Source organism: Salvia splendens, unplaced genomic scaffold, assembly GCF_004379255.2.
Source record: "Salvia splendens isolate huo1 unplaced genomic scaffold, SspV2 ctg480, whole genome shotgun sequence".
NCBI lineage: Eukaryota > Viridiplantae > Streptophyta > Magnoliopsida > Lamiales > Lamiaceae > Salvia > Salvia splendens.
Window position 1 is genome coordinate 6438 of NW_024599135.1, and position 13905 is coordinate 20342.

Below are 13905 nucleotides of genomic sequence, written 5' to 3' on the forward strand. Positions count from 1 at the left end.
CTGATTAGTCTATCTAAACAATGTTATGTTCCGCATATGATTCGATTTCGCAAAGTAGTTAACTGTGGGAAATATGATTATAGTTCATGATTTTTATAACTAAGTGTTAAGTTTGTGAAAAATGATTCAATAATAGTAATTCGTAATATTAGTGACCAATGATTCATAGTTTAAAGGCAAGTGATTGTTGTATAATAACTGAAAAAGAGGAAAGACTAATTGTGGGCTTTGGCATTCATTTTGGGCTTTTCTACTGGGCTTGATTTTTTTGCTCAACATCAGAACTTTTTAAGTTTTGAATATAGCAAGTAGTACTACTCTACATCATTAAAACAACACACCTACTTATTAACAATATAGTAGTATATGCAAACAATCTAAATTGTTTATTTATAAAAAATTGTTACAACAATATTTTAAGTTGTATACAAACCAAATTCCATAAATTTCGTGATAGTATTTTCATCAATTTGCCCTAAAATTAATGCAGGAGAACAGCCGACAAAGTTAATATACCTAAGAAAATTTGATATGGAGTCAAGTCGGCAGATGGTCGACATCATCCCACATGCGACAATTATATTACTAGTGGACATCTAAGTTAAAATTAAATCAAATTTATAACTAGTGACATCAATTTCGTGACACTGTTCTATAAATAACTGTCACATTAAATTTGCTGAAATAATAAGCCAAACTTTTTCTGTCAATCTAGAGATATTATTCTAATTAATAATTACACAAATATATACAATTCCACAGTTAATTCCGACGCAATCTACAGCGAGAACTCCATAAATCTCAGCCACGGGAACTCGTTGCCGTTATCCGCTTCATTTGAGCATCTCGCCACCGCACCACCGCCGCTTTCGGCGGCGGTTGCCTCCGCCGCTTTCTTCGGGAACAGAAAGAAGTTCCTTGATCCCAACGACACCAACTTCTCTTCCCTATCCAAGCCTACATCGATATTAAGTAAAGTAAATAACAGACCATTAAGTATATTTTATTATTTGTTGCAATTACTAATAAATAATTCACCAACAATTTCAATGGAAGCAATCGCGTTGAATTAGTTTCTGTTTATCCAAACTCAATTAATTACTTAAAAATCAAACTATTGAAAATTTCATTTTCCGAATTGAATGAACGAAACAAAAAAAAATCACACAACGATTTCAACGGAAACAATCGCGTTGAATTAGTTGATGTTTATGAGTTTATCCAATACTGAATTAATTACTCAAAAATCAAAATATTGAAAATACAAATCTCCGAATTTAACGAATGTACAAAAGTAATGGAATCAGAAACTTACTCTCCAAGCTAAATTGAGAGTAATGAAGGTCGAATCCAGATGCGTCGCTGGATCGGATGAGAGGCAGCCGCGCCTCCTTCTCGTACTGCCGGAGCGCTGCGACGATCAGATCCTCCGCCGTCGCCTCCGGCGGCATCACCACCCTCACGGCGCCGAGGCTCCTCTGAATAGTCACGTGGAGAAGCAGCTTCGTCAGCTTCGGCGGCGTCACCGCCGCGGATCCGCTACCGGTCAGCAAATCCGGCACCGTCCTCGGCGTCGGCGGAATCTCCGCCGCGAGGCAGACGCCTCTCAGATCGTGCGACGACCTCCCCTTCCTGCTCTTGTCCTGGCTTCCTAATTTCCGGTGCTTCTTCGGCGACGGCATTAGAGAGTGATATACAGTAGCTTTCTGTAAGTGATTATATACGTGGTGAGAGATCGACGGTTACCTGAGGCAGGGGAAACTGAGAGCAGTGAAGACGGAGGAGCTCTCAGGTTTCCGGCGACCATCAACGGACATAACCGGAAAATAAGTATTCGTAATCGCGAAGTAAAAGAAAGTTAATTATAATTGAGAGAAATGATTATGAGAAACTAAATAAAGTGGGAAAGGGATTTTTATAGACAGTGTAAAGATGGGATATAGGTTGATTCTCTATTAATCAAATTTTAATAGTCTATCCATCCAATACTTCACAGTGAATTCAACGTCATCAAATATTGTCAATAAAATATTACACCAATATCATTAGCGAGAGAAATTTAGTAGTACTAAAAATAAAAAAGATATTTTTTAAAATATCAATTGTCTGTAGCTATTGATTACAGACATATGAAAAAAATTCTTAGCATACTGAAAAATCTGACATTATTATAAGAAAAACTTACTATAAATAAACAAGATTAATTTTTATGGATCAAATGATTGTCTACCGATATAGTAATATGTATGGATAGACGAAGTATTCTTCGGATAATGAACATCATGGAGTAGTTAATGAAAAATTAAACCGGAAGTATTCTTCGGATAATGAACATCATGGAGTATTGTTAATGAAAAATTAAACCGACGACGTTAAACGAAGAAGATTCTAAAATAGAAAGAAATTAGTGAGTTTTTTTATTGATAGACAAATTCTATTGCTTATGCAAATGTAAATAATTCTTAATTAAAATGGAATAAATAAAAGACAAATTACATGTGTTACACATTAGATACTATACACATCACTCAACGAAAAGTAATCAAAATGGTGACTCAATAAAGGGAGACCAAATAAATTTGTGTCAGAAAAATAATTTCTTCAATTATTATTACCGTTATTTTGATTTCTTCATTTCATTCTTTATAATTTAACATCACTCATTTATTAAAGTGTTGTGGATTCATTAGTATAGAGTTTTTTATTGCCTAGCTAACCCATTATAGTACACATCAACACCCCACATATTATTCCATATCTTAATTGTTTACTATTTGTCGAATCAACTTTTCATATAGTATATGACAAACACTAGCATCAAACAATATACAAATCACAGTACTCCCTCCATCCCATTTAATGTATCCACATTTTCTTTTTAATTTATTCTATTTAAAATGCCTATTTGTATATTTCAAAATAATTCACGCTATTCCCTTTCATCGTTAAATATTCAACTACATTTTACTTTCTACTTGCTCTATTTAACAATTTCTCCTAAAATCTCGTGTAATTAAAAAATATGGACATTTGAATGAGTTAGAGAGAGTATTATAAGAGCAACTCCAAGGGGAGAAGGTAAATGAAAATGGTATATCATGTTTATACCTTCTCAGAAAGTGCAATATACCTTTCCAAAAAGCAAGCAACTCCAAGGATAAAAGGTATATGAAAAGGTAAATGATTATTTTTTTAAAATATTAGTTGCTAGACTACTGCTGCAACGGTAATATCTTAAGTTCTATCATTGTTTGTTAATATCTCTCCAACGCATTTTGACTGTAAACTCCAACAAATTTGGAGCATTGTTTGTTAATATCTCTCCAACGCGTTTTGATTGTAGATAAACTACGTTGGGTGGAAAAACCTCCATTATCGTCAATATATTTTTCTATCCTTCCCCAGAATGTAGTAGCATTTTGTCCGTTTCCAGTAGCCGAATCTTTACTTGTATGAAGATACGCCGCAATCAAAAGTTGATCATCTTCACGGGAGAAACTTGAACTTCGTTGCCTTTTCGTGTTGTAGGAGAAACAACATTTGAAGTGTCGGTTTCAAAACTTGTCCCAAAATCACCATAATCATCGGCTAAATCAACGGAGTGTTCTCTTGTCAATAAATTTGTGAGAGACTCAGAATCATTTTATGAAAAATCCATCTGCACAAATTAAAGAGATATATTTAAACCATAATCTAAACATAAAATATTAAATATTAAATAAATAATCCATCAAATGATATAAAGTATTAAACAAATATATAAAACATAAAAAACTCCTAAACTATTAGATATAATGCGACGGTACTTGAACCCAATATATATACTCCCTATTTAACAAAAAATCACAGCCTGTTCTACAGAACGAAGGCGGCGCAACGTTCAAGCAAATAACCAAAGCACTTCCCCAATCTCACAAATCTCGGCGCAATCGCTCAAGCAAATAACCAAAGCACTACCCCAATCTCACAGATCTCTTTCTCCTATATTATTTTCTATATTTACGCCTTTGATTTTTGTTTGCTTGATATTGAAAAGGAATTGCTTGGCTTTGGAAGTAGAAGTGAATGAGGTGAAAGTCTATTCTTGGTGTCTATTTATTTCGAAAATTAGGGTTTAGAATTTAATAGTATTCTGTTTCTTGTTGGTGGAATTAATTTCATAAAACTAACAACCAATTTCATAGAATTCAATATATGTTCAGTTTTATTGTAGTGGTTTTGCCGCAACTTTTATCTCCCGCCAATGTCAAAATTAGTTTTTTCTATTTTACCTTCTCTTTGGTGGAGAGGTAAAGATACCTCCTCAAAATGGGAAAAAGGTATAATACCTTCCCATTTACCTCTCCCCTTGGAGACTGTTTTCCTGTCAAAAAGAGGTAAATTTGACAGTTATCATGATTTACCTTCTCATTTACCTCCTGCCTTGGAGTTGCTCTAACATCTTTATTTTTTTAAATACTAGTAGTACTAATATTTATTCAGGTAAGCTATGTGGTTGGTGTGTCATGGTAATTTCATGAGCCGCGTGGGAATGGTGCGGCGCACTAAAAGTTTTTTTTTTTTAAATTAACTCCCTAAATTACAACTGAAATAAGGCGCACTAAAAGTTTTTTTTTAAATTAACTCCCTAAATTACAACTGAAATAAACTCATATACTATAGATAAGGAGGAAATTACAACTGCATATACTATAGATAGGAGGAAATTACAACTGATGTGGCACCTCATGCAATAATGTCTAAGCTCATTGCCGCTAGGACAAAGACTCTGGACGAATGGCGCACTAAAAGTTTGGTAGTCATTCTATGCATCATTCGCCACATGCACCTCTCTTATTCTTAGCCTCTTACCCTTATTTTTATTTAGTTTAATGTTACACCACACATACCGATTTTCCATAAAAATAAGCGATTACATATGCTTGATAAAAAAACCAATAAATAGACCTCGAATTAATTGTTTTTGACTCTTATGCGCACTAGATGGCTACTTGACTAGTGGGCTCCAGAACTTACTACGAGTATTTACCTTTTATTCCTCTAGAGTAATAAACTTAAATTTATTTTTTAAAATGGGATCATACTTTTATATCTTGCTCACTTACATTAAATTAATGAAGAAAATATAAATATCTAAATTGTATATATTACTAGTATATTATTTTGTTCCCAATACATTGGTCAAATAATTTGTTAACTAAATCCTACAAAAAATGGCTTTGTTCCCAATACATTGGTCAAATAATTTGTTTACTAAATCCTACAAAAAATGGCTTTATCGAGCATACATTACCGATCGCATACCATTATTGGTATCTTTTGAGCACTTTTTGAGCTAATAACAAAAATTCCAAGCATTTTCCGAGGACGAGAGGATTGACTAGAAGGGAAAAAAAAATAGTGCATTTACCGAGCTTTTTACGATCGCAGTCAAAGTCATTGGATGTTTTTGGCGCAAATAGCCTGCATGAGAAATTGCGAGATTGTTGTTCCAAGCACACATTTTCTCTCGGACATGTCATAATCTGAGCACATCATAGTGTTCAATGTTCGCATTAAGACGATCGTCCTACTATTGACTTTAACTTGATCGAGTACGTTCTAGATCAGAATCTCCCATTTTACTAAGCCATGTTGCCTCATACCAAACTAGATGTTTGGTTTAACATTGCTTTTTATTGTGGAAAATTAGGATATAAAAATATTCTAATCAGAATATAAAAAGTGGTATGAAACCTTAACATGATTCTTTAATTTCTTATGTCCAGTATATAGTTGTGTTAACTATTACGCAAACTAGGTATAAAATGGTAGACAACTAAATACTCTAGTTTCCCATTCGTTTATGGCCCATCTTCTTAGCGGGCTACTGCATAACATGATTGAATATCATCACAATATTGTCATGTCGGGATGTGGGAGGCCTTGGGAGTTGGGTATGGGGTTTTAACATTTTTGCTAGAATAGTTTCCCATTTGTTTTTATATGTCAATACCAATACAATTATTAACGTAATTAAGAACCAACTTTTTTTGTAGATGCGTGCGGTGCAAACGCATTACAATAATTAACGTAAGAACCCAAAGTTTTTCTATTTTTACGATGATAATGAAATTTCAGCAATTAAAGGTTAGGTATATAACATACATTTGATCCAATACGATTTCGTATCCATATTCTTCCACGGAATGTATATTCTATAATTACATTATTATTTAATAAACCAATCAATAGTACTATTATTTAATAATCCAATCAATTTGTATTTGTGGTTATAGTTTATTTTTTAATCGCCATATACTTTTGCTTGCACCCTTTTGTGTGACAAATGACAATTCAACTCATTTCGACACATGACTTGTTAATTACAATTTGATGCAGTCAATATATTAAACAAACTATCACAATACGAGCCATTAATAATTTTATTAGATTTCTTACGTGTCTTCATTTAATCTTTCAATCCAAACGATGTTACGTATTGCATCTCGGACATTCTCGGTTATTTGTGTTGGGTTCCCGGTGGTGCACACCCGAACTCCACATTAGTATGATATTGTCCGCTTTGGGCAATGCCCTCACGGTTTTGCTCTTGGGGTACTCCCCAAAAAGCCTCATACTAATGGAGTTGGGGTAGCCCATTTATATGCTTGCAGCTCTTGTTCATTCTCCGATGTGGGATATGGTTTGCTTCACCACAATCCTCCCCTCAAACCAAGACCACCAGACCAAGACCACATGTCTGTGCCCCCATGTTACAAGGTCATCAGGTCACCACAAGTCTTGGTCGAGCTCACGCAGAGACATCGGAGAACTTGCAAGCGCAACCCATCGAACCCCGAGCCACACAGGCCCAGCCCTTGAACCAGGGCTCTGATATTGGTGGACTCTCATGTTGGGCTGATTGTTTTGTAATGGCCCATGTGAAGTTGGATTGGGCTTGGCCCAAAAACTTATGCCTCTTACTCCAGATGCAGCCACGTGTACTCTCACCCGGATCAAGGTTCTTAGCCGTCGGATTGTGATGTGTGTTTGTTATGTGAGAGGTTAGTCTTTTGGCTTTCATCATTCCTAACTCTACACTCTCTCTCTCTTACTCTCTCGATGCTCTCAGAAACTCTCTTCTTCTCTCTTTCTGCTTCCTTCTCCGACGGTTCTCCGGCGGTTTTGTGACTTCTCACGGTTGGAAGTGTAGTAGACCTTGCTACAGTAGCAGAGAAGGCAACCACTTCGGTTGCTGAAGTGTTGGTGAAACTAGGGTTTTGGTGTTTGAATGTTTCTGTGTGAGTTCGTTCTCAGAGGTGATAGATCTGGTTTTGTGGAGTCTGTTGACGCTGGAATCTGGAGTGTGAGGTTAACCACTGGTAGATTCAGTTGTGCTCCTTTGGATCTGAGCTCTTGAGAATAGGCCTGTGCTATCGGCGGGTGTCTGAGCTGAAGCATCAGTTTCTTCTGTGTTCTTTGCATATTTCTTGTGTTTACTCGTGTTAGTGTGTTAGATCCGAGAGGATCTGTTCCTTGTGATACTGATATGTTTGTTGAGTGTGCAGGTGAAAGAAGCTCGATCTAGAAGAGGATCTTGATCTTGTGTAGTAGATAGAACTCTATTATGTATTTAAGTTTTTGTAAACATTGAATGTAAATCAGTCGCGTGGTTAGAGTTTGACTGAGCTCTTTGATGAAGAACAAAGAGGTTTTGGTAATTTGTGAATCTGATCTACGTCTGATCCCTACAATTTGGTTTGATGTATTAGATAAGATTAAGTCTCGTTAAGTTCGATTGACTTGACGTTATATTTTAATTTAGGATAATGCCAAGTAGAATTAGTCTTGCTAAGTCTTAGCATTTCCTACGTGACAAAACCAATTTTGAATATTTTCGATCAAATATCGGCTTTTCTCGATCAATTTAATCTTAAGTAACTGAACACCTTAATGTGTCACGTTCTAACTGATGCACCACACAATCAACATAGAATTATTAGTCTTGGTCTTTTCCATGTGATAATACTGATTTCGAATAATTCAGTTCAATTCAATATAAAAAATCTCACATGAAAATAATCTTGAGTGACTGAACACTTTAACGTGATGTGTTGCTATTTGATGAATCACGCATTTCATCAAAACTCATTCATATTTATTGCTCTTTGTATTGGATTGTCCAAATAGACATCCACAAGCCGTTTTGAAAGTTATTTGTTCGAAAACAACATTTGGTTATCTGAAAAAAAAATAGGTGGAAAATTGTTGTTATTATTAAAGACGTGGCCCCATTTTCATTGGTTAAGGTAGGTTTTTCCGTTTCTTGATTAAACAAGTCTTATTGGACACGCGTTTCTAGATTATTGGATGAGGTAGGTTTCCAGTATTATCTTACTCCGTGTTTTTCTTGTGAAATAATTTATCAACTTACAAATAATTTATCAACTTACAAATACTAACTTATTTAATTCGTGAGAGCTTCTCCTCACCATAAAAAAAGAAAAAAAAATGAAAAAGAGCTTCTCCTCACCATAAACTTCGAAACATGATTGTTTCTTTCAGTATTTATATGATTTAAAGTTAAAATTGATATGTCAAAAAAAGAGTCAATTAAGGGAGTGTGTATTTTTATTTTATTAGTATAATTACAAGTACAAAAATGAATTAAATTTTACCTCTTATTGAAGATGTTAATACATGCATAAGCTCAAAATAACAAAAAATGACGAGTTGAAATACAACTCATTTAATTTGACATTTAAAGAGAGTTGAAATCTTGCGTTAAGCAGCCGCAGTCACTACAAAAAATGGATACAACTCGAGTTTCACTCACGTCAGAGGCAATGGTGTATGGAATGACAATATGCTCAGCTCCACAGCAGATCCTGCCTCCTTCCAAGCTTTCGCCTTCACGCGATTTCTCAAGCTCGGCTCGGTGGCACGTTGCACATGATAAGACATCATCCGTTGCCCCGCCCAACTCATCTTCAAGCTTTTCCCGGTGAGGGGAAACCCAACACTCGATGCATTCAGCAACTTGCATCGTTCTTCATGATTGCGTGTGGGAATCGCGTGTTCCTTTCGGAACCTTCCCTCTTTCCAGCTCAAGAACTGGTTCTGTAAATTTCTTGGTACCTGTCAATGAGAGAGAGAGAGGTGACACAAATTGAGTAATATATGGAGTAATAATATTCATTCAATAATAGTTCGGAGCTTTCTTACCATGGAAAAAAGATTAGGGCTACCAAAGGTGAGAGAAGATGCTGCAAATGTTGATTTTCCAAATCTGCCACCCTTGTCGTCTTTATTCGTGGAGCTCTGCCCTTGGACTGATCCGAAGCTGGAACCCGTAACATCATCATCCTCGTCCTCTTCATCCTCGTCTTCATCTTTCTCCTCGACTACTGGAGGCGTTTGGTCGGCTTGGGCTGTTGGCTCAGAGACCGAAGCTCGTTTCTCCTCCTCAACGCGCTCCTCCTCCTCTTCTTCTTCCTCTCCCGCTTTATTCTCCTCCTCTTGCTGCAACATCTTGAGCTCCTCATCCAATTCTTGAATGGCTTCTTTCAATTCCATTTCAGCTTCCATCAATTCCATTTCTTTTTTCATCATCTCCAGCTTATCCTCTCTGGCTTTCTTCTTCTCTTCTGCCCATTTCTCCAACCCACTCAGCAACGACGTGCCTTTACTTTCCAACGATTTCATCAGGCGTATCTGCCAGGTATCCTCCGGAGCACTGACTTCGCGGCCGTAAAATTCATCCATGCCGAGTGGAAGAAACACAGCATCGTCGGGGTTGGGCTCTTCGCCCTCCTTCGTAGCAGCAGGCTGCCAAAATAGCCTGATCCCGTGTTCCTCATCATCCACGTAGTCTATAATTCTACCAGTCGGAGTATGCAGAATCACGGGATCTTCAGTGTAAATCATTTGCGAGGGATCTTCAGGATCGGGTTCGGGTTCTTTATTAATCAGCACAAATTCTGGCTCTTCGTCTGATGAACAGAACAAGGGTCAATCAGCAAGAGCCATTCAAGTGACATCATGAGTAGTACAGCGAGATATCGAAACGTACATTTTGACCACCAATACTCGAGTTCAGAAGGCATGGGTAGGCGAAGTGGAGCTTTATAGAACGAGTTCAACCACATCCCCCTCTCCTCGTCCACCTCATGGACATACGTTTTCCAGTAATCCGGAACCTGCAAAATCGACAGTTAAGTTCACAACTTGAAGCAGGTTTGCAACCTAATAAATTTCTCATCTTAATATGAGAGTAACCTCGTAGAACTGATTGATGAATCCCGGTGCCATCCATACATCCTCTTCTTCATATAAGTAGGGATGTTGGGGATCAGAATACGGACCTCTATCTTCTCTGATCACTGCAAGAATTAGCAACGAAAGTCTCAGAGTAAGGAAAGGAGATCAGCAACAATCTTATCTTGCACCTAAACAACTAACACATTGGTGAACAGTCAGCGAGACTTACTTCCATCAGGCTTGTTGATGAACATGCGCGCCTTAGCAGCTGCAACCTCTGCGATGCCTGAATGGAGCTGAAGTAACATACTTTAAGTTCACTGTTTAAATTTTCAGAGAGGAATCAGCAGAAATAAAAAATTTGTATTATTACCGCCGATACTTCTGCATCACAACCATTCTCATCATTCATAAGTTCCCCAAAATAGAATCGACCCTGGTCATGTAAGCAAGAATTTAAGAATTTTAGGTCAAATTTGTTCCAGCCCTTATAATGGAAAATCAAGAAAAGCAACAGCAATAGTGAATACTCACCCAGGTTGTTCGCTCATTAACTTCATATACACCACAACCGTGCATCCTACCGTGTTTCCATTCACCAGCATATCGGTATCTACCTTTCTCCCTGGCCCCCATTATTATTGAAAAATCAGATAGGCAGCAATTTGAGAATTTCAGGGAGCAAGCTCGACATTCTATCAACATACACACGCAATGACACTAACTCTAAGAGCAGAACATGTACTAAAAGGGACGACAAACTAACATTTCACATTAGTCCACTAAGAAAGTCAAAATGAACCACGAAACATCTTAGATTAATGATGATCAAACTCATAGGGAATGGGAAACTGGAGGATGATGAGAAGGAGACGGACACCGAAAGGCTTGCTCCAACCATCATAATGTGAGTCAAAGTTTGACACATCAAGCTTCTATGTGCTATTTATAAGAAAGAATAGAAGACTTACGGTTTCTGTCCAAATTGCCGGACCCACTCCTCATTTTCATAAAAAGGAATTTCATACTCCCCATTAGTGAAACGCACACTATCTTCAATATCCTTCTCCAGCCACTCCCTATCTTCTGGTGACATAAAATCTCTTGATATGATTTCCCCTTCAGCTCTCATCTTAGCTTCAAGCCTGGAAGAAACCACGAGAATTAACTAAATAAAGCATTTAATGACTATGGTTCTGTTAGGTGTCATGAGTTCGAAGCAGTAGGAGAAGTACTTGGAACCCGGAATAGGCTCCATATGCGGAATCTCCACTTCAACCACTCCATGACCTTCCATTTGGTTTTGGAGCCATTCTCCTTCATACCTACAAGCAGTAATTAGTGTTTGAGATTCTGTAATTGTAAAGGCATAAATGGACATCGGACAAAACTCAATTTTTTTGCAAACCTGACTAAGCCTTGCTCAGCTGTGTAAACCCCTTTCCCATGGGCCATATCATCCCAGACAGTACCTTCATACCTATAAATAATAACTTAGTTATAAACACATAGTCCGCAATAAGTCGCTAAATCCACTAAATGCATGCTCTCAGCCTTGCAACAAAGAAAATTGGACAATTTCATCATAGCCATTGACCGGTAATCAGAGCAGCATCGCAGACTAATGAAAAGTAAAAACCAAGCTCAATCATTTACAAAATGAAGAATTGTAATTGAAAAAACATCATTACTACTATGACTAGATTGCTAATCATCGTAAAACTATTTCTAGATGAAACAAGATTATAAGCAAACCACTATATTAACAATGCAGATAACTATCATAGAAGCACTCTATTCAACATCAAAACTCCTCCACATCAAAGATACCGGAGGATGACAAACTATTTCCCTAGTTTGCAACTAAATATGAAATAAGGTTTGATATTCTACACAGAAGTTCTCATCAGCGATCCAGTCATGAAAAGTAATATCCATCCAAAAGCACCTAAAACAAAGGAACTAGTTTGCATTTGAACTTCAAGAACAATGACTACAAGTCTAAGATGGTCAAATCATTAACCAGCTTAAAGGCCGCTGAATAGGAAAATTCACAAAATCAAGCTAACAAAACAAGCAGTCAAACTATATATTATAATTCACTACAATGTGAGTGTGTGATTGCTCAGATAATTGAAACAATTCTCACATATTTCCTAATACCTAATCCAATCTATACACCAAGAGTCACATAACCAATTCACTTCACATTCATGATCAATGAAATCACAACAACAAATAGTACTAATAATAATCAAATTCACACTTCAAAACCCCCCCAAGAAAGAGGGAAAATTAGAGCACTCACGTGCTCCCATCCTCGAAAATGAAGCTAACCCAAATCAAAAACTCCTCAATCCTATCAAGCTCCTCAACCACCGCCTTTGGGTTCGAAATATCATAATGATTATCCGGAATCACCGGATAAGGCTTCCTGTACGGTACATAAAACGGGGCAATCGGCGGGTCGCGCCCGGCCTTAATCTCCTCGCTTATCACCTCCTCCTCCTCCTCATCCACCTGGTGCGGGTCCCAGCCCGGCTTCTTCATCCCAATCGGAGCATCCGCCCACAGCTCCTTCAAATCCTCCTCCTTCCAGTTCTCCGGGTCGGGCGGGAAGTCGAATTGGTCCTCCGGATACTCCGCGTCCTCTTCCTCCTCCTCCTCTTCTCTCCGGAGGCGCTTCGAGTTCAGGACTCTGGCGAAGCGGCGCGTGTTCACCTCGGGGATGTTCTCAGCGTCGGAGCCGTCGTCGATTTTCTGAATCTTGCCGTCGGGGCGGAGGTAGCTCAGGGGCTCGTCGTCGGATTCGGAGTTGGAGTCGGAATCGGAGGAGGCGGAGGACTCGATTGGGGCGGGCGCGGAGTCGGCGTCGGCGTCGGAGTCGTATTGTGGATTTTCGAATTCGTTTGGAGCTTCTTCGGTCGCCATTGTCGGTGAGTGAGAGAGAAATGGGGAGAAGATAAGGTAAGGAGGGTTGAAAGAGGGAAGAGAGGAAGAAGAATTATGGGGTTTTTGTCTGTGTTAACGATGAGTCTCAACTGCATTGGCTGGTTGTACCGAGCTGTGCTTCGGTGGGCTTGTACCTTAGTTTTTTGTCAATTCATTCTGTACCACTTAATTATTTGCTTTCTTCCGAGGCAAATTGTGGGAAGCACTACAAGGCCATCTGCAACGGCTGTTATCCATCTCTTAATCATCTCATCCCCACTTTACTTTTCACTACAACTCTTAACTAAGAGATCTTAACTAAGAGACAGAACCTGCAACCTTTCATCTCTTAATCATCTCTTAACTTACTATTCATTCAATTTCATTTTTTCTTTTTATTTCCAACAAATTCAATTAATAAAAACGCATTTCATTAAATAAAATAAAATTACAATATAAAATAAAATACAAATTAAAATTCAAAAAAACAAAACAAAACAAAACAAAAACACATAATTAAAATCCAAAAAATAAAAAATACATAATTTAAAATACAATTTTATAGAAATTAAAAAAACTACTCCGCCGGTGAATCATCCCCCGAAGGCGGTGGCGGTGCACTCAAGCTACCTGGAGGCGGAATACCAATTTGTCTTGCCATATACTCAATTCCGACAAGATGGGCTTGATATTGTGGAGGCGTCATGCGGGAAGTGTCCGCCATCGTGGCGG

General features: G+C 37.7%; 2 protein-coding genes across 2 annotated transcripts; both read right to left on the reverse strand.

Annotated features, from left to right (window-relative positions):
• Positions 1-637: 637 nt before the first annotated feature.
• On the reverse strand, positions 638-1949 carry LOC121790335 (uncharacterized protein At4g22758-like). Its single transcript, XM_042188581.1, has 2 exons — positions 1316-1949; positions 638-957 (listed from the first exon to the last, which is right to left on the reverse strand). Exons 1-2 carry the CDS (start codon positions 1680-1682, stop codon positions 779-781), a joined length of 546 nt encoding a protein of 181 aa, XP_042044515.1. The 5' UTR covers positions 1683-1949; the 3' UTR covers positions 638-778.
• A 6749-nt stretch (positions 1950-8698) lies between these two features.
• On the reverse strand, positions 8699-13240 carry LOC121790336 (protein TIC 100-like). The gene is made up of 11 exons (XM_042188582.1): positions 12551-13240; positions 11651-11722; positions 11478-11567; positions 11214-11387; positions 10777-10867; positions 10616-10678; positions 10472-10538; positions 10261-10364; positions 10055-10181; positions 9208-9974; positions 8699-9120 (listed from the first exon to the last, which is right to left on the reverse strand). The coding sequence occupies exons 1-11, from the start codon at positions 13171-13173 to the stop codon at positions 8815-8817; spliced, it is 2484 nt and encodes an 827-aa protein (XP_042044516.1). The 5' UTR covers positions 13174-13240; the 3' UTR covers positions 8699-8814.
• Between the last annotated feature and the right edge of the window lie 665 nt (positions 13241-13905).

Coding starts and splice junctions, on each gene's coding strand:
- LOC121790335 (XM_042188581.1), bottom strand. CDS start 1,682: ATGCCGTCGCCGAAGAAGCACCGGAAATTAGGAAGCCAGGACAAGAGC. Junction 958..1,315: donor CTCTCAATTTAGCTTGGAGA/GTAAGTTTCTGA, acceptor ATATCGATGTAG/GCTTGGATAGGGAAGAGAAG.
- LOC121790336 (XM_042188582.1), bottom strand. CDS start 13,173: ATGGCGACCGAAGAAGCTCCAAACGAATTCGAAAATCCACAATACGAC. Junction 11,723..12,550: donor ATTTTCGAGGATGGGAGCAC/GTGAGTGCTCTA, acceptor TATTATTTATAG/GTATGAAGGTACTGTCTGGG. Junction 10,365..10,471: donor CATCAACAAGCCTGATGGAA/GTAAGTCTCGCT, acceptor TAATTCTTGCAG/TGATCAGAGAAGATAGAGGT.